The sequence below is a fragment of the Perognathus longimembris genome, chromosome 13, assembly GCF_023159225.1.
Source record: "Perognathus longimembris pacificus isolate PPM17 chromosome 13, ASM2315922v1, whole genome shotgun sequence".
In the NCBI taxonomy this organism is placed as follows: Eukaryota; Metazoa; Chordata; class Mammalia; order Rodentia; family Heteromyidae; genus Perognathus; species Perognathus longimembris.
The window spans coordinates 52,750,223-52,774,646 of NC_063173.1; the positions used below are offsets into that span (position 1 = coordinate 52,750,223).

Consider the following 24,424-nt stretch of genomic DNA (forward strand, 5'->3'; position numbering starts at 1 on the left):
GTGTGTGTGTGTGTGTGTGTGTGTGTGTGTGTGTGTGTGTGAGTATGCAGGAATCATGTCCTGGAGCCAACAGAAGCATGAAGCATGCAGGGCCACAACATAATTCTTCATCCAGCGAGCTTGTGTTTACAGGCTGGCCCTGTGGGGGTGCTGGCCTGTGGACTCAGCCCGTGGACAAGATGCACACAGGAATCCAAAGACTGTGACCTTGCTCCTTTCTGGGCTTGGATCACCACATGCTCTCATTGTCAGGAAATCATGGAACACTGAAGCCAGAGCAGCTTTCTTAATTGTTTATGTGGGAAAGGGCAAGGACTTTAAACTTTGGTAAACCTGGATTCCAGTCTTAGTTCAGGCATTTGTGACCACAGGGAAAACACATTTTTTTAAGGGGGTCAGGAAAAGTGAATAATGTGCCCAGAGTTACAGAACTCACATTTAAAATTGTTTTAATTATCAGTGATAACTTAAAAAACTACTGCAAAGCTTCTAGAGGGTTGGGTGAGGGACAGGAAAAGAGAAGCAATAGAGAAGGTTATTCTGATTAAAATATATGTGCTTTTGAAATCTCATGGGGTGGGGGAACTCCTTGGTACTATTAATCCACATTAAAAAAATACATGACAGGAAAGCAAAATGGGATCTCTTGAGGAAGGTGGGTATCAGAAGGAAAAGAAACAAAGAAGGTTAATGATATAGCCATAGTAGTTCATTTGCATATATGAAAATAGAACAATGAAACCTGTCAAAATTGTTTTAGTACAAGCATGGAGGATGAGGATGATGATAGAGGAGGGACTTTGATGAAGGTACATTATATGCATGTATGGAAATGTCCAACCCCCTTGTACCACTGATGTAGGCTAATTAAGAAGATATGGCTTAAAATAGCAACCATCAATTAATTTAGTTCACAAACGTTCATTCAGTATGGTGGTGGCTCAGTGGGAATGCTAGTGTCAGTTTTGCTATTTTGACTAGGGATTGGAGTAGCTACCTCTCAGATTTTCTTGTTTATCTGGGCTGGTATAGTAATGGTTGGCATTTGGCCCAGGGCTGAGGGCTGGAGACAAACTCAGGCCTTTCTTCAGGCTGTGTGGGCTTCTTCATAGTATGGTGGCTGGATTTCAAGAGGCAAGGAGTAGAAACTTACAGCTTCTTAAGGTCTTGTTCTGAAGATGGAAACTACAGTGTCCCTTCTTAGTTTGTTGTTAGTCACAGGGCCCTGATTCAAGGGCAATAGGTACTGTCCCCACTTTTCAATGGGAAGCATGGTAGAAAATGTTTGGACTATATTTACCAACAGGCAGAGTAATGGGAACCCTACATCTGCTTATTTAATCTCAAAATAAGACAGGTTTTGTCCATTTGTATCTATTACCTGTTTATAAAATGAGAGTTATCTAGTTCCTATTCATGCTGGATCTTTTTGATCCTGCCTTTATAGCTCTATTCATTCTCTAGGCCCACTGACATCCTTGGTTAAGGCTACCACATTATATTTACAAATACCCAGTCTAGCCTTCCTGCCTCTTTTCTTGTTGTTTCCAAACCTGCCCCTTCTAAAAGGCAAAAAAAAAACAAAAAACCAAAAACACACACACACACACACACACACACACACACACACACACACACACACACACAACTGTTATTTCCCTGCGCAGATCTCCTCAGGGCTTATGGGTACTCTTAGGCTGAATTTCAACTTTTTACATGAACTTAGCTATTATCTTTCATTATGTGGCTCTAGCCAACTCCTCAAGCTCAAGATCATACTCTATTCCAGAAGTCAATGCATAAAATTTCTCCCTAACACTAATTGACCCAAACATGATGCTAAGGGCTCTACAGTGATTACCTAGATTTACTTTTTGTTCTTCTGCTAGGTACTGGTGGCTCACACCTGTAATCCCAGCTACCCAGGAGCTGAGGATCATGATTCAAAGCCAACCTGGGCAGGAAACTCCTAGAGACTCTTTAATTAACCACCCAAAAGCCCAAAGTGGAGCTATGGCTTAAATAGTAGAGCAAAATCCTTGAATAAGAAAGCTAAGGGACAGCTCCCAGGCCCTCAGTTCAAGTTCCGGTACTGGCTCTAAAAAATAAAAATCATACTTTTGTTAGGGTTTCTTCTATTCGAGGCTAAGTATGCTTGCTCATGGAGCCAAGCTCTTAACTTCTATGGCAAACTGTACCTTCTTACAAGTTCCCAAATCCACAATGTTCTTTACAATGTCTGAGATTTATACTTGCAATATCTTTTCAGCTCCTCCACCTTTTATTTCATTAACTTATACTTCTCTTTCAGGCTCAATTTTAGACAGTTCTCCCAGGAAGATTTCTCAAGATGAGTTAAGCTTTCCTGCTACTTCTTACCACAATATCTGGAGTTTTTTTCAGTTGGTATCAAACTGCTCTTGTGTCTGTCACTGACTGAAAACCTTCTTTGTGGTTATGGTCAATATCTTGATTTTACTGTCCTCGTTTGCAGTGGAAAGTATTTTAATCCCACACGCTTCCAGGTTCCTATTGAACTTCATGGTATCTGTAAGGCTATGACTTTATTGAGCCCTCATTCCTGTATATGCAGCCATACACTCAAAACTGGACCCAGGTCACAGAGTTTGTCATGGTGGGCTTTGCTGAAGTACATGAAGAACGCTTCCTTTTCTTCACACTATTTCTCATCATGTACCTGTTCACCTTGGCAGAGAACTTGGCCATCATCTTAGTGGTAGGCTTGAACCACCGACTACAGAGACCCATGTATTTCTTCTTGACACATTTGTCCTGCCTTGAAATCTGTTATACGACTGTCACGGTACCCAAGATGCTGGCTGGTTTTGTGGATGTAAATGGGGGTAAAAACATATCCTATGCTGGCTGCCTATCCCAGCTCTTCATCTTCACCTTCCTAGGGGCTACGGAGTGCTTCCTACTGGCTGCTATGGCCTATGACCGCTACGTGGCCATTTGTATGCCACTCCGCTATGGGTCCTTAGTATCCTGGGGTACCTGCATCCGTCTGGCAGCTGCTTGTTGGCTGGTTGGCTTCCTCACACCCATTCTGCCCATCTACCTCATGACTCAGTTGACATTTTGTGGTCCCAACGTTGTCGACCACTTCTTCTGTGATGATTCACCTCTGCTCGCCCTGTCCTGCTCGGATGTCACGCTGAAGGAGACCGCGGATTTCGTGGTATCGCTGGCAGTGCTTCTGGCCTCCTCAACGGTCATTGCTGTGTCCTATGGCAACATTGTCTGGACGCTGCTGCACATCCGCTCAGTTGCTGAACGTCAGAAGGCCTTTTCTACCTGTGCCGCTCACCTCACCGTGGTGAGCATCTTCTATGGCACGCTTTTCTTTATGTACGTCCGCACCAAGGTGGCCTCCTCCATTAACTTCAACAAGGTGGTGTCTGTCTTCTACTCCATTGTCACACCCATGCTCAATCCCCTCATCTACAGCCTTCGCAACAAGGAAGTGAAGGGAGCCCTGGGCCAGGCCTTCACCCTCAAGTCTTGGAAAAGGAAGTGAGGAGGCAGGTGACTCCAGTTCCTTGATTTGGGTATTTTCTTTAAGATTGCTATAAAATTTCTTTAAAAAGTTTTCTTCTCCCCTCTCCTCTCCCATTTTCTTTCTATAGAGATTTTCTATATCTGACGAATTACATGAAGATATTTACACATGCATTTCTATTCCAGTTCTTATTTGATATTTTCCCCCTTTGCTTGTCTTTATCCTTCTATTACATTGCTTCTTCATTTAGTATCTATTTTCTGTCCTATCCAGTTTCTGAATCTCTATTTCTTTCCTAAGAATTTTCCAATTCTTGGGTATTCTTCTTCTTCTTCTTGTTTTTTTTTTTTGCCAGTCCTGAGGCTTGAACTCAGGGCCTAGGCACTTTCCCTGAGCTTCTTTTGCTCAAGCTAGCTCACTATCACTTGACACAGTGCCACTTCCTGCTTTTTGTGCTTATGTGGTACTGAGGAATCGAACCCAGGGCTTCATGTATGTTATGCAAGCACTCTACCACCAAGCCACATTCCCAGCCCTATTATTCTTGTTGAATTTTGCACCTCTTTTCTTTCTTCTGTGTATGTGGTTCTTAGGTTTTGTATTTTAACTGTTATCCCAGAGGTCTTGTAGGTAGTTCATGTTTTTTCTTTGTTTCTATCTGAATGTTCTAAATTTTCTACTTCTCCTTCAAGCCCTGATATTCTGTTTTCTGCATTGTTTAGTTTATTGGTGAGGCTTTTAATTAGTTTTTTTTTAAATGTCACACACTGAAATTTTCATTTCCAAATTTCCAGTTAGATTGTTTCTCAGAATTTATATCTTTCTAAAAAATTGTCTTCCTTATTTCATTCAGCTTGTTGTTTGTGTTACCTTTGAATCATCCATGTATTTACTGATGTCTTTGAATTTGTTGAACATTTTTGTAACCACTCTTGAATTCCTTGTCTAGAATTTTATCCACTTCACTATCATTTAAAATCTATTACTATGAAATTAAGTTTGTGAGGAGTTTTTTGTGTGTCTCCATTGGAATTTGCACATCTAGGACAAAGTCATTGGTTGGAGGTTTTAATCACCTATGATGTTATTTTCAATGTTTAAAGCAGGATTAGGTTGTGGCAGAATTGTACCCATACCCCCACTAGACTAGGGTATAACTCTAGCCAAAACTTGCTCCAAGTGCATAAGGCAGCAGCCCCGATTCCACAATACTGCTCAGAGGGGAGAACACTAGCTGCAGAGGTAATGACAACTGATATACACAAACCTTTTCTAGAAATACAGTAATAACTAGTTAAAAATTCACTACAACCCAGGAACATTAGAGGAATAAAAGAGAAAAGATAATACAACATGAGGTAAGAAGATACATATAAAGAAAGCAAAGTGAAAAAGAAAGAGAATTCAGCAACCAATCAATGAACAAAAACAAAATAAAGCAAAAACCCCAGAAACCCTAAATCTAATAACAATAGCACTACTACCACCACCAGCAGCAGTAACAACTAAAACAGCACAGTTCAAAGAAATTAGATAAGTGGAGAAGTAATGTATATAAAGCTTAAAAGAAAAGAATAAGGGCTGGGGATATAGCCTAGCGGCAAGAGTGCCTGCCTCGGATACACGAGGCCCTAGGTTCGATTCCCCAGCACCACATATACAGAAAACGGCCAGAAGGGGCACTGTGGCTCAGGTGGCAGAGTGCTAGCCTTGAGCGGGAAGAAGCCAGGGACAGTGCTCAGGCCCTGAGTCCAAGCCCCAGGACTGGCAAAAAATAAAAAAACAAAAAAAAAAAAACAAAAAAAAAAAAAAAAGAAAAGAAAAGAATAAAAAAGTAGACAAAAAGTAGAAAAGAAAAAGCAAGCAATCAGAGAAAATAAATGGAGGAAATAAAATTAAAAGAAAAGAAAAGGGGCTGGGAATGTGGCTTAGTGATAGAGGGCTTGCCTAGCATTCATGAAGCCCTGGGTTCAATTCCTCAGTACCACATAAACAGAAGAAGCCAGAAGTGGCACTGTGGCTCAAAGTGGTAGAGTGCTAGCCTTGAGCAAAAGAGGCTCAGGGACAGTGTGTAGGCCCTGAGTTCAAGCCCCAGGACTGGCCAAAAATAAATAAATAAATAAATAAATAAATAAATAAATAAAAAAGAAAGGAAGAGGCCAGGATTCCAATTCTCTAAGAGGTCATTAATTGTAGAGGTACCACATCTTGATCTTTACTGGCTAGCATTATTTTTGCTGACCATTTCAGCTACATGCCATCCAGCGAGAGAGGCGTCTGGAGTCCATCTTTAGAGAATGGCTCTGGGGCAGGGAAGCCTATGAGGATGGAGTCAGTGTGCCAGTAGCCTCTTGAGTGCGGCACCTTGTAGGCCCCTGACTTTCTGCTCATCTCTTGCCACTGCTCCTTCCCCTGGTAGCTGCTCCTCCACTGAACTGCCCAGGTGGGAAGTCACTTCCTTTCTTCTCTGCAGCCTTCAGCAGTTTCCTACCTTGTGGAGAGACACAGAGGTGTCTCTAACTCAAAGCCAGAGCCCCATAGCTCGCCCCACATGGCAGGCTAACTTTCAGTGGACACACCCGTAGCTCTTGCTGTGGCTTCTGACAGAACAATTGGGACTTGCCAAGTTGGGAACTCAGAGACAAGTCCTATCAAAATGGCTCCCTGCCACTGTGCTCGTTACTGAATGCCAGGAAGAGCTAGGAACTTTCCCAGTGCCCGTGATCTAGGCTGGGTTACGAATCTTATGGGCCTTAAGTTAATTGTGTGTTTTGAAAAAAAAAAAAATCTTTCCTTTTTCTTTTCTGCTGCTTTTCTTTCTGCCCCTTCTACTGGTCTGCTTACCGAAACAATTTTTGTGTCTCCTTACCCCTCTCTAAGTCTTTTGTTATTTATTTATTCATTTATTTATGAATTACTATTATTTTAGAATAAAGTTCTGGCAGTGTTTATTATTTAAAAACAAACTTCTGAGGTTTTCTGAGGTCTTCTGAGGTTTGTTGCGCTTGGTTTCTTTTGCTTGCAACACTGCCCTCTACAGGTGAGTGCCCTCTGTGCTCCACATTGGACAGGACCACTGAAGCTATGTTTCCTGGCCTCTGTTCTGCTTCTCATGGAAACATGTTTCTTTCTGTTTGCTACGGAAAGTTCAGCGCCTTTCTACCACCATCTTCCTCAAAGGGTAGCTAGTTCTTTCTAGTCCATATCCTGAAGATGCTAGCAATGAGTGTGTGGTAATATTCTGACATCTTTTGTTTACTTTCTTGAGGTAGAGTTTGGCTAGCCTGGAACCTGCAATCCTTCTGCCTCTGCCTTACAGATGCTGGGATTGTAGGTGTGTTCCACCATGCTTGGCTTACCTTGGATATTTCAAAGGAGGGTGATGAGCCCAATCAGGCCCTGGATGGGAAGTCAGAAGTTAGGGATATGTAATAGTTGATAGAAAATGCTCAGATTCAGTAACAAGAAGAACATAACCATACTATCGTTTAAGAAGTGAAGGATGTTTTCTTTTACTAGCAGGAGTGCAAGGTGAATATTCCAGGTAGATGGGTAACTGACTCTGCTTGACTGGAGTTCAAGGATCCAATTTTTTTTCCATTTTATTGGGCCAATAGCTACTAGGGTATTGACAAAGTAAAGCTTTCAGGCCAAATCAATCTTAGGACTTGCTTTTTAATAGCCTGTGAATTGAGAGTGATTTTCATTCTTCCTAATGCTTAAATCAAAATTGAATGAAGAACAAATTTCATAACATAAACATTTTATAAAGAGCCAGGCAGTGGTGCCTCATGACACTTAGGAGGTTGTGATCTGTGGATGGCAGTTCAAAGCCAGCCTGTGCAGGAAAGTCCATGAGACTTTTATCTCCAATTAACCACCAGAAAACTGGAGGTGGCCCTGTGGCTGAAAGTGGTAGGGCACTATCCTTGAGAAAAATTCTCAGGGACAGTACCCAGGCCCTGAGTTCAAGCCCAACGACCAACCCTCCCTCCCAATATATAATTTATAAATCAAGCTTTTTTATTATATAGTCACACATATACATACAGATAGGGTGTTTTTTTTCCTTCAGTGTTGTAATAGAATAGTTATAGTAGATACTATTTCCAATTCTTGGTTCAGAGTCTTGTTGCTATTTTCACGGTCAATACTAAGCAAGAAGATAGAGGTGATACATCCTGAATCATAAGGTTTCTTGACCAGATGTAGTAATGGTCAGTTACACTCATCTATTTGGTGAAAGGTAAACCATGTAGCATGAATAATGGCAGGGTGGTAATAATAGTTGAGCACCATTTGATTATTGTAATATAGAGGAGGACAAAGTTTGATGGAGAACCAGCTGTTTCTAACACAGACTAAAACCCCAGAAACAGCCAAATTTCCATGTGATCTATATATCTAGTCTTAAAAAAACTACATTCTCTCATTTGAAATATAAGCTGACCCTGACTTTACATCAGATGGTGTTAGGAAATCGATTTGAGAAGCTCCCCAATGGCACTGTCAGCTCTCTCAAAACAAGGCTTACAATGACAATTATAGCTCATCTAGTTCCCTACATGTATCCAAGTACACTCCTAAAGACACTTCTAATAATTATCTGAATGTGGTTTCCAGAAACTACAGTGTACAAAAAAAGAAAAACAAAGTGCTGAGCTTGAGACTGGGCAGAAAGGATGGACAGACTTCCTGTGATGGTATTTCCCAGCTGACCAAAAAATGTGCAGATTATAGTATTGTATCTTTTAGCACCCCAGTTTTGCCTGGTAGTTAGTGAACTGTCATATTTTCCACACTTAGCATTTGCATTTCAAAAACCATTTCACTTACTGAACATGAGTCACATACTTTCCATTCAGGAGGCAAAAAATGGCGCAAACATTAGAATCTTTCCAGATTAAATATAAGCATTTGTCTAGATGGCATAGAAGGTGTATATTGTTCTAGGCACCCAGTTGAGTAGATATGAATGCAAAGCGATGAGACTTTTAAGTTTCTCACTGATGGAAAGAAAGTAAGGCATACTGAGTTATAGACTGCCTATTTATGACAACAGAGAGAATTTAAACCCAAGGACTGTGTATTTTGAAAGAATTAATTCAGCAGGAAGTATCAATAAAGCTTGCTGCTTTGAGCTTCTTAAAGAATAAGCCTATATTTTTTGAAGTAAATTAAAATGGCAAAATGATAATATACGCTCTTAGGAAGAATCCTATACATGTAAAGATGACCTTGCTTTAATAAAACTTGATACAAGAAAAAAAAAACCTGGGAAAATCTCCCACTTTTGTGAGTGTGATTATTTGCAGTACAAGTTAAAAAAATCACTTTCTTAAAAGAATCACGATGCTCCATCTCCTCAAGAAAGTCCCTGGAGCACTGTCATTCAATTAATTGATGCCCAATATTATGTGGGCTTTATTAGAATTCTCACTCTCATCTAAACTGGGTCTGGGACAGTCATCTCTTCTCATTTGTGATAGGAATGATTATTCTTTAGCTTCTCCAAAGGCCATGCCCTAGGACCTAGCTTAGAGCAAGAGTGTCCAAACAGTTTCCATTGTTCAGCAAGTCAGTCAAGAGATGGACTTATTTTATTTTTTGCCAGTCCTGGGGGTTGGACTCAGGGCCTGAGCACTGTCCCTGGCTTCCCTTTTGCTCAAAGCTAGCACTCTGCCACTTGAGCCACAGAGCCACTTCTGGCTTTTTCTTTTTTTGGCCAGTCCTGGGCCTTGGACTCAGGGCCTGAGTACTGTCCCTGGCTTCTTCCCGCTCAAGGCTAGCACTCTGCCACTTGAGCCACAGCGCCACTTCTGGCCGTTTTTTCTGTATATGTGGTGCTGGGGAATCGAACCTAGGGCCTCGGGTATCCGAGGCAGGCACTCTTGCCACTAGGCTATATCCCCAGCCCCGGCTTTTTCTGTTTATGTGGTGCTGAGGAATCATGCATGCAAGGCGAGCACTCTACTGCTAAGCCATATTCCCAGCCCCCAGGATGGACGTTTTGTGACTCCATGTGTGAATTTATTGAGTTATCTGACAAATATTTTGCTTGGTGTTTACTATGTGGCAGGCACTATTACGCAGGCTTTCTATGTATTAATACTTTTGCTACATGAAGTAGGTGACATTAATATCTTCTCCAGGGAAGGGACCTCAGGTACAGCGAAGCTAACGTGCTCATCTGATGTACTCAGAATCAGGACCTGGGCCCAGTTAATCTGCCTTTTAATCTATATACAGTGATGCCTTGAAGGCTGATCCTCTCTCTTTCTTGCCACTCACTCCCTACTTTGGCAAGATTTCTTGAAGTGTCTACTTTATAAGTGCTTATTATGAGCTGAGAATATTTAAACCCTTATTGCCACAAAAACTTGAAGAGGAACTCTTAGCTTCATTTTTATAGTGGTAATATTTAATACATGAAGCTCAGAGTTTAAGAAACATGCCCAAGTTCATTCAAATAATGACAACATGGAGGGTTTGAAGGATATGAACTAGGTTGGTTTGACTCCAGACAGTCACTCTGCCTTGCTGCTTGTTTTCAAAGATCTCTTCCAATACTAACTCTGGATATTGAGATGTTCTTTTATTTTCTAGTACATATTCAGTCCCCTCTGCATACCAGGCACTGAATGAATGGGTGCTTGGGGGAGGGGGGGGCAGAAAAATGAATTGAACTCAAAGCTTCTGTAAAAGTCGATACTATTTATATTCATGTCTTATCTCCCCAATTGGAATGAAATATAGAATAAAAGCAATTCAATGTCCTAGAGGGGTCCAGAGCAAGGAGGGTCATTCTGTCTGAGAAGACATCCTTGACAAAGCAGCATGCTCTATGTAGTCTACCACTGTTTTTTTGCACTTGAGCTGATGTCTACCAAGCATTTGTCCATTTGTGTTCTTTTCAGGGTGGAGGATGATGATATAGCACTTGGGAGAGAAGAAGCAGAACAGGAGGCCTGCTCCTGAGGCCAAGATGGCAAAGATCTCCATGGCCACTGAGTCTTTACCTCAAGCACTCATATGTGCAGGTACTAAGGACACCCAGACACAGGAGCAGACCAACATACTGATCGTGATATGCTTGGCTTCATTGAATGTATCAGGCAGCCGGCGGGCAGGAAAGACCACCAGCAAGCTGACCAGACCTAGCAAACCCAAGTAGCCCAACATGGCCTAGAACAGTTCCAGGGAGCCCCTGTCACGTGTTATAGTAACTGCGGACCCAGGCTCTGTAGAGTTCGTAGGCCGTGGGAGCCATCTGGTCACCCACACAATGTACAAGGAAGCCTAAAGGAGGGAACAGACACTGGGAATGGGGCTGGGCAGGGCGGGGCCTGCCCACTTCCAGATCTGGGTGTCTGAATGGTCTTGGCTGGCCTGGTGCAGACACGGACTGTGAAGGTGATCCCAAAGGCTGCCTGGCATAAGGCACAGGTGAGGGGGCCTGGGTGGCTGATGAGCATGAAGGGGGCGCAGGGGAAACAGAATGCCAGGGAGCCCAGCAGCAAGTAGCTGAGCTGGCAATTATTGGCTCAGACAATGGGAGTGGGGTGGTGAAGATGTGAAGATGCCCAAGATGGACAAGGCAAGGGGAAGAGGAGGGCGGTGCAGGCAGCTAACACTGTGTCCAGAGGCTCTTGGTAGGACAGGATGTCAAGGTTTGGGAGCACACATTGGTTTTTCTCCATAATGGGCTATTGATCACAGGACACTTGTGACGTGATACTATCTGAAAGGAAAAGGAGAAATGGAGTCAGAGAACAGAGCAGAGAAGTTCTTGGAGACTCTCCCAGAGTGAAGCAGTTTTAGGATTTGAGTTTTGATGGGTAGTTCACCAGTCTTGGAGTTACTCACTGTCAGTGTGGTGGACCTTCCTGATTGTCTGATGTCTGTAGATTCAGGGCCAAGGACACAGATGCAGAAATCCTGATGGCAGCTGCATTTGACCATCATGAAGTAACATTTGTCAGTCTACAGAAGGTTTGTGTCCTAGGTGGGCTTCCTGCCTTCGAGTTGAACAACTGTGGAAGCAACGCTATAATTCTTAATGATAGCTGATTAATTTAGGTATTTATTAATGCATTAAACTGTGAAATTTTAGGAATGTTTGCTGAGCATTTACTATGTATGGGTGATGTACCTCTCTTTAAAAAAATAAAGGTAGTTATTTCTAAATCATTCCAAGGACAACATCTCAGAGGTTCGTATTTCATAGAGTTTTCCAGACTAGACACCTGAAGCAAGACCCTTGGCTGGTGGGTGTTTCTGGGCATAATGTGGAGGAAGGGTGGGAAGCAGAAACAGTCAGAAAACTGGTGATGTTGAGATTCACGGCTTCCCTGGAGAAGCAAACAGACCGTTTTCACCCAGGATCCATACGTGCTGTCACTGGCCTTAGGTTCTCCTGCGACTGTGGGTCAGACACCCGCTGTGAAATGGGTGTGAACGGAGACACGTCTGGAGTGACAAGCAGAGTCTGCAATAGACAGCATCTTGGTGTTGAATCCACCCAGACTGACCTGTCATTGGCATGCTTCTGAGAGTGGTGATTACTGCCCGGGTGTCGTGAGGCCGATGTGCTCAGGAGGAAGCCTTGGTGGGAACTGCGGCAGTGTAGGGAGGAAGGTTTTGGAGAAATCCCACCCAGATACTTAGAGTAGAATCTCAAAGCTGCCTGTCATGGTGGGAACTTGTGCTGCACTTTTGCCACGTACAGCGATTAAGGTCCAACAAGTGACTTGTTTTCATTCGTTTAAAGAATTTTTCTATAAAGAAAAAGCTGGGGAAAGTCGTTCTGGGTCAGCCAAGAGTGAGATCTTTGACTGACAAGCTACCCTCAGCGTAGTCCAATGTTCCATTGGGAACCCTATCTGCCCAAGTCCTCCTGAGGTAGACCTTCTGAGAGTTGAAGGGCTCAGGCTTGTGTTCTCCTCCAGGAGTGTCAGGGTTGTCACCTCCCCTATGCTCAAGGTACATGTGTGCTCTTGCACCATGCATGGAGGTGTGTGCTCAGGAAAACTTGGAAATAATAGTGGGTATTCAAACAGGGAGGAGTTTCAAGTAGCAGAGGCTTCATCCCCCTTGCTTCTGTACCTTCATCTACCTTTGGGCTCAGTTGCCAAGGTTCAATTCCAGAAAATTTCTTAGTAGTTTTGTTGTTGTTGTTGGCTGTGGGGCTTGAACTCAGAGCCTGGGTGCTGTCACTGAGCATTTTTTGCTCAAGCCTAGTGCTCTACCACTTTGAGCCATAGCACCACTTCTGGTTTTCTGGTAGTTAATTGGAGATTGGAGTCTCAGGGACTTTTCTTCCCAGGCTGGCTTTGAGCTGCAATCCTTAGATCTCAGGCTCCTGAGTAGTTAGAATTACAGGTGTGAGCCACTGGCACCTGGCTTAATGGTTCTTTGACTTGGTAAGTGACCTTACCCCTGAGAAATTCAAGTCCTTTGGGGATATTTTTGAGTTGGTTTTTCTTTCCTCTCTTTCTCTCTCTTTTGAGACACAGTGTCTCACTATGCAATACAGGCTGGCCTTAAACTTGAAATTCCTTAAACCCTGATTCCTAGTGTTGGGATTACAGGCATACACTGCCATATCCAGCAAGTCTCAACTTCAGTTTCTACTTAGTAGAATGAAAATAGAATACCTCACAGAGTGGTTAGAGAATTAAATATTAATATAATTAACAGAATAGCAGTAACAGCAAATATAGTTATAACATTTACTATAAATAGGGCATTTTTATAATTTGTATATACTAATTATAAAATTATAATTTTATAATTAGTATATACAAATTATCAATTAACTTATTTAATCTTAAAAACCTTAACACATGCAAAATACCTAAAAAACCAGTTTCTGCTAATTGTAACTATCCAATCATAAATTACTGGTGGTTAGAGGTAGTATAATACAAATGGTAGTTATAAGGATTATTATATTAAGTTCCTCTCAGTCAATATTGAAGAAGAAAGCAAGCACAGGGTAACTTGTTTGTACTTGGGGGCATGAATGACTCATAGTTTCATATATCCTTTCTCCTAAAAAAAAAAAGTGATTTCATCTATGAGATGGCTTTTCAGTTGTAGCACCTGAAGCTTTAGTAAACCTGGATGGGAAGGTCATTAATGTTTTAAGGGGAGGTTATTTGAAAGATGACAATGACAAGGCAGTTAGGTGCCTTTTTTAGGCCTATTTTGGGAAGATTTACAGGTTCTTCACCTGGAAAATCATTTGTTCAACATTGATTCTCTGCCTAACAGATTTCCTGTACTGCAGATCAAACAGAACCAAAATGAGGTAAATGTTTGCTAGAAAACTCTATAGAGTCTGGGAGAATGACTTTTTCCTTTTTCCTATTTCTGGGAAGAGCAGACAACAGGCCTTAGACCATCCTCACCTGGGTTAGATAAGCTATAATTTTGGGTCATTGACATTGAAGGGCTCAGAGATGATTAATGCAGAGTCCTCAGCTGTTTGGCAAATCAATAGAATAGTTATGAGAATTTGGCCCATGTTTGCCAAATATAATCATGCCCTAAATTTGTTGGGAAAAGACATGCACTCCTTAAGGATGGCTAATGACCTCACAGGGACACAAATCCCCAAGTCATTTTTCTTTTGTTCCTTTACTTGCAGAACAGAGAAAAATCCTCAGAAATCAGCACTGGTTTGGGTACCCACATCAGGGGAACTGCCAGCCAATCCAATGTCCACTTCCTGTTGTGAGGGAATGGATATATCCAGGCCCAGGGAGTCACCTTTTCAAGCTCATAAACTCAGGCTGTTTCTACAGAGTAGCACCTTCTGCTTATATGCAGAGCCAGAGTACAAATGGTCCTTTATGATTATTTTATTTTATTTAGTATTCATTATTTTATGATTATTTATGATTTTTTTCAGCTTAGAGACATAGGCTAAAGCATACTTCAGATTCGGGATTTTGAGCGTTCCCTGTGCTGGTGATGCGTGCTGGTGCTCTTTGGTGATACAAGGTAGCAGCATCCACGGCAGCTACCAGTTACCATGCACTACCCGAGAAAACCTTGGAGACAGCACTGTATTTCATCTTGCTAAGCTGAAAGGTTAGATGTATTAAATGCATTTTCAACTTCTGAGAACTTTGGGAGGAAAAAAAAGTCTTTTTCTCTTTCCAAGTGTACTTCCTACTGGAGAGATTCTGTGCAGGGAGAGCAACTCGGCCATGGGCTCTGACTCTGGTGAGGTCATCCCTCCAGCCATCCCTTAAATCAGCTGCTGGGGGACACAGCTAAAGTTGGGTGTGAGCCAAACAAAGGTGGTTGGACAACAGAGCCTGGGTGCTGGAGATGCAGGAATCATAGATCTGAAGTTCTACAGTGATGTTGGGCAGGAAACCTGGCTCCTTTTATGCCTCAGACACAGCAAAGAACATGCCAAGGGCATTCCAGAAAAAGTGAGCCCTGTCTTCTTAAAGAAGACAAAGGACATGCAGTGTTAGGCTGGATCTCTGGAATTCTAAAGAGTTACACAAAGCTCCTTAGAAGAAATGAGGACTGAATGAGATGTACATTTGCCTAAAGAGGCCTTGAAGGAAGGAGAGATTCTAGGAACGACAGGCCCAGTCAGGGGGATGAAGAGGGAGAAAAGTTTCAGTTTCCCAGACATACACAAGTAAACACACAAAGGGACAGGCATGCAGATACATCCACAGAGACTTGAGGTTGAGCAGAAGGGGCTAAGTGTAATACAAGCATCTCTCTCTCTCTCTCTCTCTCTCTCTCATCAGTCAGCAGACACCCAGAGACAGACCCCCTCAGACTCTGAATGAAGCAAAGATATGGTGAGTAGGTAGAGGTGTGGAGATAGTAGCCATACAGATAGGCACAGATATGGGAGGCAGGCATAGACAAACAGCTGCAGGTCACATAGAGAACTGAGTTGATACCACGGACAACCCTAGGATGCCTTTGGCAATGATTCAGGCAGGAGGAGTAAGGCAGCCATGGGGAAGGTGGCCTGACACCTTGATAGCATTCTTCCTGGCAGCATTCTGGATAGAATCTAGAGGTTCATCTACTGATATGTGATTTGAAGTCAATTTAGCCTTGGAAGCAGTTCAGAGATTTGTGGGAGCTAGACTTATGAGTGAAAAAAAGCAGAGTGTGTGTGAGGCCTCTCACCACAGATCTCAACCACTCCCATGCTTCAGATCACTGAGCGACGACGCCCTTTGTGAAAATAAGGAATGTTAGCACTGGGCAGTGTGGGACACTGAGGCCTAGTGAGAAAAAAAGCAACTTGTTTTTTCTTACTTAGGGATGGTGAGAAAGCCCACATTACAGTCGAGTCTCTAATACCTGCAGAAGACTCGGAGGGAATGCATAAAGGGAGAGGCTACCTTGATCCAGGGTCTTCCTGCCAGAGGGGACCCAATTGCTCTCCAAGTCTCGGGTACCTAGCTCTCCACAGTGTAAGGAAGTCTGCTTCCTAGTGCCCTCCATCCCTTTCTTATACCCGCCCTTCCCAGGCATAAAGAGCCTGACCTACTATTGGCATAGATGGTGTCCTGGAGGCTTCTGGAAATCGATTGCTGTCTCATCCATCAGGGCATGTATGGGGGTCACAGAGCCAGTGAGATGAAAACATGTCTGATGGTCTGAAAGTAGGCTGGTAGCCTGGGGCCCAGACAGAGTTTTGCACGGCTACTGCTAAGAGCAGGGCCACCAGGACCACGGGGCAGATCATGCACTTTCTTTCTTGTTGATGTGTAGGGGGCTCTGCTGCTAAAGCATCCAGGCCAACTTCCTCCAGGAGCCCGCAGGACACCTGCTGAGCTTTCCAGGAGTCCTTACAAGTCAAGGAGACTGTAGGGTCCAGTTCTCAGTCGGTTCTACATAGATCTTTGGTGTCCTCCATGCCTTTTAGATCCTCTCCTGGCCCTGGGGCTAAGCCAACCCCACCAAATACTTGCATGCCATACATGAACTGTCTTTACATCGGAGGTGCCCGGCAGAGACAGTGGGGTTGGGAGGCGGGCTCTTCCCTTGAAGACTTTTCCTTTGGAGGTCCTGCTACCGGGCTGTGTTTATGAAGTGGTCACACTTCTCTGCCGCTGGGCCTCCTGGGTCTGTGCACAGTGCACAATCCTCAAAGTCAGAATTAATCAGTGAGGGTGAGCGCTAAGATCTCCAGAGAGAGCTGGACACATGAGCCAGAGAAGCAGTTTTTTTCCGTGTTTGTGGCCACGGGCTCTCTCCAGGTCTAGCTGGCACACTTTTGATATCATTCCTGCAGTGGGGCCTGGATAAGGCAGGGCTACTACTAGGTTCTGCTTTAATATTTGGATCTGGTTTCTATTCCTGGGTTAGCTGTGAAGTCTGGGTAATTTTGGAAAAGTCACCGGCTCTTCCTTGGGTCTCAGTTTCTTCTTTTGTAACAGGGAAATATTGGATGTCACAGATGGTTCTCAAACTCCATTTCATTCCACAGAAAAATCTTTTCCATAGCACACGATACAGTGAGGGTAAAAATAATGTCATGTGTGACCAACATCACCGTGGTTCCAGAAATTTCCAGATGTGAGCACTTGAGGGCAAATTAAAAAGAAGACTGGTGGTGCCAGGGTGTTTGAAGGCAGCATCAGGGCTAGAGCCACTCTACAGTGTAAAAAGCATCCTTGGACCTCCTTTCCCTTTGAGATCTTGTGAGATAGAGCAGGGACCCCGGAAGTTGTCTCTCATTTTTACTGACAGGAAGCTGAAGTACGGAGAGATAGGCTTAGTCACTTCGATTCACACGGCATACATGGAAGCTCAGTCTTCTGGACCCTGCCTCATTCCTGCCCAGAGATAACTGGTGATGTTGGGGAAACAGGACAAGGCAGCAGGGCAAGGGCCACCTGCTAGTTTGCTAGGTGAGGCCTCTGATGCACCTAGCCGTGACTGTGGGATAAATGGGTGGGTGGCAGGAGCTGGAACCATGTTCTGTTTCACCCAAGATGCCTCACAGGTTAGATGGACAACTTATCACGAGCTCCAGAACAGACCCATGCCAAAGGTCAGCTTCCTTTTCACAAATATTTTACCTTTTAATGCATTTTAATTGTTATTTTATTGTCATTGTAAAGGTGATGTGAAGAGGGGTTATAGTTACATAAGTCAGACAAAGAACACATCTCTTTTTGAACAATGTCACCTCTTCCCTCATTTCCTCCCAGTTTCTTCCCTCCCACCTCCCCTCACTAATTGTATAGCTTTTCCATGTAGTGTCTAGTGAACACCACTGTTGCATCGGTTCACCTTTTGTCCTAAAATTTCTGTGCCCCCTTTGCCCTCCCAAAGACAGAGAAATGATCAAGCAAGACAAAAGGAGAAGAAGAAAATAAAAACAGCAACAAAGAAGAAAAACCCCTCCTTTTCCATTTCCCGGAGTTCATTTTGATAAATTTTATTTTCTATGATCAGATGCACAGAGGCATTGTGCCTTTGCGTTCCTCCCCGAAGAATGTCCTCCTTTGGCCTCACTGTGTGTGAAGGCCTAGGAAGCTTCTGTTAACCATCATCTCACTTCAGCCCACAAGGAGCCCATGGCATGTAGGGAGATGGGCCTCGTGTGAGCCCCCAGATGCTTCTCAAGTGGTGCCTCATACCATCTTTGGGTTCAAATCCTCACTCACTTACTCCTGGCTATATGACCTGGAACTCACCATCTAAATGAGGTTCCTGTGTCACTTGGCTGGCATGAAGCCTAAATGTGAAAACTAACCAATACAACAAGCCGTTCCCACCACAGGGAAGAGGAGAGATTGTTATTCCAGCTTTGGAAATGCAGTAACAACTGCCTATCAGTGCAAGCCACAGCGCTCTAGGATGCATGTGAAAGCGGTGAACAGTGGACTGGAAGGTCAGGGTCAGGGACTGCGCACTGGTGGACCTAAAGGGGGCACCGGAGAGTAGGAAAAGTGGAGAACTGGAATTTAGGGTCCATCATTATAAACGGTCCAACACAACATTCTGCCCATAGCAGCAGAGATGGTATGTCCAGTCTCCTTAATTTGTGGGAGAAGAAGCTCAGGCGCAAAGATAGGGATGGGAGGTTTGTCCGCCAGGCCATCTGGGGGCTGTTTCTGCCAATGGCTGACAGCACAGCTCCTCTGAGGCACCCCCACACAGAGAGTTGCTTTTGACTGTTGCCTAAGTGTGTCCATGCCTCACACCTTGTGTGTGTGTGTGTGTCTGCCTCTGTCTAGAATTAAAAACCTAGTCACATGGTTTCTGTTGTCCATGGTAGCTTCCAAGCAGACATGTAGTCCTGTCTATCCTCCCAGAGTGAGGTCTGGGAGGTTCTAGAGGGTGTGGCATATGTGACTGGAAACAAGACCTCTGCACCTGTCCACCAAGGCATGAGAATTGCTTCAGGGTACAAATGTCAGCCAAGAGGCACCTTCTTTTCTTCTTGCTTTTCTGTCTCTCTCTCTCTTTCTTTCTCTCCCTGTTCCCCTTCTCTCCTTTTTTTTTTCCTTCTTCTCTTTCTTTCTTAATTGACATTCTCTCAAAGAATCACAGTGAAGTGCAGGGGACTCATGTCCAGCATCTAGGTACTGTGTGGGTTGCTGAACTTCTGTTACAAACATTATTATTATTATTAACAAAGCACCACCTGTGGGTTCTCCTGAGGAGACCTTGTTTTGCTTCCCTTCTCATTGAAGCAGATTCGGTCTCTTTCCTCAGGTTTTGCTTATTTCTGAATAATAGAGTCTTTGGTTCTCTGTGTAAACATGAAGTTCGGTATTCATGCATTCCAGTGCTTTCTAGAATTGCCTCTTCCTGTTTTCCTCCCTTGCATTTACATGTCATTTACCTCTTCCTGTAGCCAGGCACACTGTGTTTAGATTTGTGGAAGGATAGACAAGTGCTAGGTATCTCTAATCACCCATGTGCCTCTCTGAAAACTCCAAAGTTTATTGAATTAGGAATATTTTTGGACTTGATAAATGAAATCACTGATAAGAAATGACATAAAGAATATATGGCAGGAAGGGTGAAATACAGACAAAATATTTTATCTACATGTGTGAAAATGACAAGGGAACTCGGGACTGATTTGGGAAGATGGAGAGGGGAGGATGGAAATGGTAGAGGGGTGATTATGATCAAGAAGCGAGCACTTGTGTACATGAATTTACCTGTTAAAATGAGACACCCCTTGTATAACTACTTGATGTCAATTCCATATACAGTAAAATCAATATTTAAATTCCAGCCTAATTCTCTGCCTTGTCTATTGATGTGCAACTTGTGTACCCTGCTAAACACAATGTGATGTTTTCTGAATTGGAAAGTGGAACTCTTATATTAAATTCCTCTTTGCCTGAGAATATTACCATGATACAATAGGCATACAAGCCAAAATTATTTAAAAAACACAGAATGACAGGTCTTCTGATATAGACCTTGGACTTAACAATGAAGGAACAAAACCTCAAGGATTTTGCAGAGTGGTGTAGGAGTTGTGATCACATCATTTTTAGAGGAAATTTTGCCTAAAAACCTGACTAAGGGAAGAAGTCCATTCATTTAGGTCTCCACACTGAATTGCCTATTTGTCTGTGTCCTCTGACATGACTATCTTTAGAAGTATGTTGTTTGACAACTGAGAGCTAGGAAATAGTGTGAAGGGAAAAGCAACGTGTGGTATTCTTCAAAAGCTAGATTTGTCACTAAGTCACTAGGATGGCTTAGCTCATCTTGAAGATACCAGGGAGACATGGAAGTTGGAACTGCATTGCCAGTGATCATCAACTGGTTTAAGTTCTATGACTCTCACTTGAGCAGGCAAGAAGACATTCAGGGGAAAGAGGCTACATGAGTGAGAGGTGAGGCCTGTAAACCTACAATGCTTGATGCTAATTTAGCAAAATCAGCACAAAGGAATCCTCAAATGTGAACTTTGAGCCAGAAAAGACAGTGGTTTTTATGACAACAAAGACAAGAGGGAAGCTATGGCAACCCTTGAGGTCAGGTGAGGTAACTCAAGATCGCTCAAGCATCAGGTTCTGTAAGCAATGGCATCAAGAGCAACAGAAGACAAGGAATGCCGCACAAGGGCCTGTGTATGGGAGATAGGGATAGAAAGAAAGTACTATAGAATAATTGGATACAAAGTTGATCACATCCTCATTTTTTTTTCACATGCCTGCTGGTCCTTGTCTACCTTCTCTCTGTGTATGCACATAGATGCACATACACTGCTGGTACCTGTTAATAGACTTTGATTTAGGAAAAACTGGCTGGGAGATGAGTTCACTAAGCCATATCTAAATGCTCTAAGATACCCGGCATCTACCAGTGATCTTTTTAAAGGCAGCTTTCACATCCTTGTTTCTCAGGCTGTAGATCAGAGGGTTCATCATGGGAATGATCATGGTGTAGAAGACAGACACAACCTTGTCTTCTTCTAGAGATTTGCCAGAGCCACTCCGTATATACATGAAGGTGAGGGTTCCATAGAACAGGGCCACAGCAGTGAGGTGGGAGGCACAGGTGGAGAATGTCTTAGCTCTGCCACCTGAAGACTTTATCCTCAGAATGGACTTGATGATGAGCAGGTAAGAAATCATGATGACCAAGGCATTCGCCAAAATTACAATGTTGGAGAAGAGGATAATGATAATCTCAGCATTTGTTGTGTCACTGCAGGCAAGCTTCAGCAGGGGAGGGAGGTCACAGAAGAAGAAGTTGATCTGATTGTCTTCACAGAAGGACAGAGAGAAGGTGCACGTGGTACGCAGAATGGCCCCAGACACACCACAAACATAAGCTCCCATCACCAAACCCCAGCAGACTCTGGGATTCATGGCCGCCATGTAGAGCAGTGGGTTGCTAATGGCAACATAGCGGTCATAGGCCATCACGGCCAGCAGGAAACACTCTGTGCCTGCACAGATGGTGAAGAAGAAGAACTGGGCAGCACATCGGCTATAGGAGATGACAGTTACATCTGTGGCGAGTGTGGCCAGGATCTGAGGGGTGATGACTGAGGCGTAGCAGGCATCCAGCAGGGAGAGGTGGCTCAGAAAGAAGTACATAGGGGTGTGGAGTTGGACATCGACCCGGATGAGAACAATCATTCCCATATTCCCCAGAAGGGTGGCAAGGTAGAAACCAAGAAACAGAATGAAGAGGGGAACCTGCCACTTAGGGTGTTCAGTAAAGCCCATGAGAATGAACTCAGTTACTTCAGAGAAGTTATTCTTGGCCATGTTGTCAATGTGGATTGTTGGTCTATGAGGTTGAGAATGAAATTAGAAAAATCTCAGAAGTAGAGAATCCTCTTCTTTATTGTGGGAAGTTAATATTTTAATTCTGGTCCTTATTATTATTATTATTATTATTTTTTCTCCTCTGCTTGTAATTTCAAAATCAGGAACTGAGCTGATTATTGTTGGGTATTTTCTAGATTTGGTGTTGCTGAGCCTTGGGTTGGCACTTCCGATTTGAGTTAATTGCAGTATACTTTTCAGGTATTTCTGTGAATATAAGAGACACAAGAATCTCAGGGGGGAAAGGCCCATGGATTAGGTAGCCTGTTTCCAACACCCTCTTGTTTTTCAGGCTTCATGGTTGTCACCTCTAGGGTAGCCACTGAAGGAGTAAACTTCTAAAGTTGGTTTACTTTCCTTGGCCTTCACTTCCTATTCTTAAAACCCTGGCCTCTGCTATTGCCAGGGGTGGGGGAAGGGGTGAGTGTCAAAGCAGGAGGCTCAGAAGGCCCTATTTTGTGTGAAATGTCATTGATTCTCTCTAACTAGTGAGCCCTAATTACAGTCAAAGGAGGCTCTGGACTCAAGATGGGTTTCTACTGGTCTTTGAGAGGACAGTCTTCTTGTATCTCAACCCATGCAATCAGTGAAGTGATTGTGGTTTTGTAGACCATGAGGGAAGCACGGAGCTAGAGATATGATCAGTAAAGTGCTTTTGTCTCTCTCAACCCATGGTTTAAAATGCCTTTAAGGCTAAATGACACTCTTTGAAAGACTATCCCAATATCCACACTAGTAGAAACATTCCCATGCACATAAAACATGTAGTCACTATCTCCAATGATTTAATTACTTTAGCATAATACTATGGGGTTGTGCCTGAAATAGGGAAGGAATTGTACTCACCAGTTCCTGATAACAATATTCCTGATCTAGGGGGGGCTCTTCACTTTATCTGGTTATTTTCCTGGCATCACCCCACATCTCCCTATATCTCTTTTCTTCTTGGTTATCCACTATAATACACTCAAAATATATATCTTCCACACTTATTTAGAAATATGTATATATTTGAAAATAGAACAGTTTTGACATTTTTCTAAATTTGCAACCACAATAGTGTGCTACAAATCCTATTTTATTTATTTTAACCTTCCCACTACATTTTGTGATTTATGAAAATAGCATAGGCAAATATACTTTGTTACTAGTGGTTTTATTATAGTTTTCCTTGGTTTCACCATTGAATATTATTTTTTATTCTGCTAAATATTTTGACTACTTTACATATGTCATCTTATTTAGTTCTGAAACCAGACATCTAAGAGTTGTCATATATCTTTTTTTTTTTTCTAACCAGACAGTAATTTAAACCTCTGCACAATTAATTTGTCTTATATCATCCAGTGGAGGTAGAAGAGGTGGTTGATTGTAAATTCTGTGCTCTGTTATGAATTTATTTTGCTGTGTTGTTATATTTTATTGCATCTTTATGATTTATAGAATCAAAGAAACCTCCCTGCCCTTCATGAGATCCTTCCCATTTTCAAAGCATGAAGGAGGGTAGCTAATTTCAACTCCTTTGTCAGCATCAAATTCTGAAATTATTGAAGTCCATATTCTGTTTATCACATGGCTTCATGGGTTTTCCTCTACTGAAGGACTAAATGATGGACTTCATCAGAGATGTGGTACCAGATTGTCAGGGTGCAGGGGCAAACACACTGGGTTTGTGCTACATATACCCGAGCTGTCTCATATTAAGTCTCATATTAAGACCCTCCTGTGGGCTTTCACATTGGTTACAGACACGAGCATTAGATAGACAAACAAAGGGAATCCTAGGGCAATTAAGAAATATTCTCTATCCCTTATGTGCATTGAATGGAGAAGATTCAACACCTAAAACACAAGACTTTCTGAATCTAAGTTCTGAACTCTTTCTACCACATCACATTGCCTATTGGGAAGGAGAATTATCTTTTTCTGCAGACTCTAGGCACCCCCAAATTTCAAATCAAAGCAGCAGGGAAAACACTCAATCCCCATGAGAGGAGAGGATTAAGATTGATTTTGCAATTGTTTCTGTAGTTCAAATATGTTCTTTTTTCCCTTTTAGTATGAATTATCACAGACTTAGTTGTGTTGTGTCTGCCTTTATTTGTCATTGCAAAAATTGCTTAGCCTGTAAGAATCTCAAATTTTCCAAGCATAAAATGAGAACATAACAAGGATTAGTTTTTGAAAACAGGATGGATTTCCCTCCAACATGGCAGTGCTTGCTTATTTACTAGGAGGGTAATTTCTAAGATAATTAATAGAAGAAAATGCTTCCAAACCTGAGGCTGACATATCCAGTTTTGTGTGATATTATTTAAGAAGGGGCTTTGAGTACCATCAGCTTGGATGTCACTCAGAGGAGTAGAGGAAAGCAACAACCTTTATAAACAACAGTTATGGCTAGTAAATAGTGTTTTTGGCATTACTGAGGATTGAACTCAGGGCCTTGGGCTGCATAGGCAAATACTCTACCACTTTCAGTTATATCTCAGTACTTTTTTTTTTTTTTTGCTTTTAGTTCATTTTTTCAGACAGGGTCTGTGCTTTTGCCCAGAGACATGTCTGATCTTGCTTCTCCTACCTCTGC

The 24,424-nt window shown here is 42.8% G+C and overlaps 2 protein-coding genes across 2 annotated transcripts; one reads left to right on the forward strand and one right to left on the reverse strand.

Moving 5' to 3' along the window:
• The first annotated feature begins 2,587 nt into the window (after positions 1-2,587).
• On the forward strand, positions 2,588-3,541 carry LOC125362730 (olfactory receptor 6Q1). Its single transcript, XM_048361638.1, has one exon. The coding sequence runs from the start codon at positions 2,588-2,590 to the stop codon at positions 3,539-3,541; it is 954 nt and encodes a 317-aa protein (XP_048217595.1).
• A 17,300-nt stretch (positions 3,542-20,841) lies between these two features.
• LOC125362047 (olfactory receptor 9I1-like) lies at positions 20,842-21,777 on the reverse strand. The gene has a single exon (XM_048360704.1). The coding sequence runs from the start codon at positions 21,775-21,777 to the stop codon at positions 20,842-20,844; it is 936 nt and encodes a 311-aa protein (XP_048216661.1).
• Positions 21,778-24,424: the final 2,647 nt, after the last annotated feature.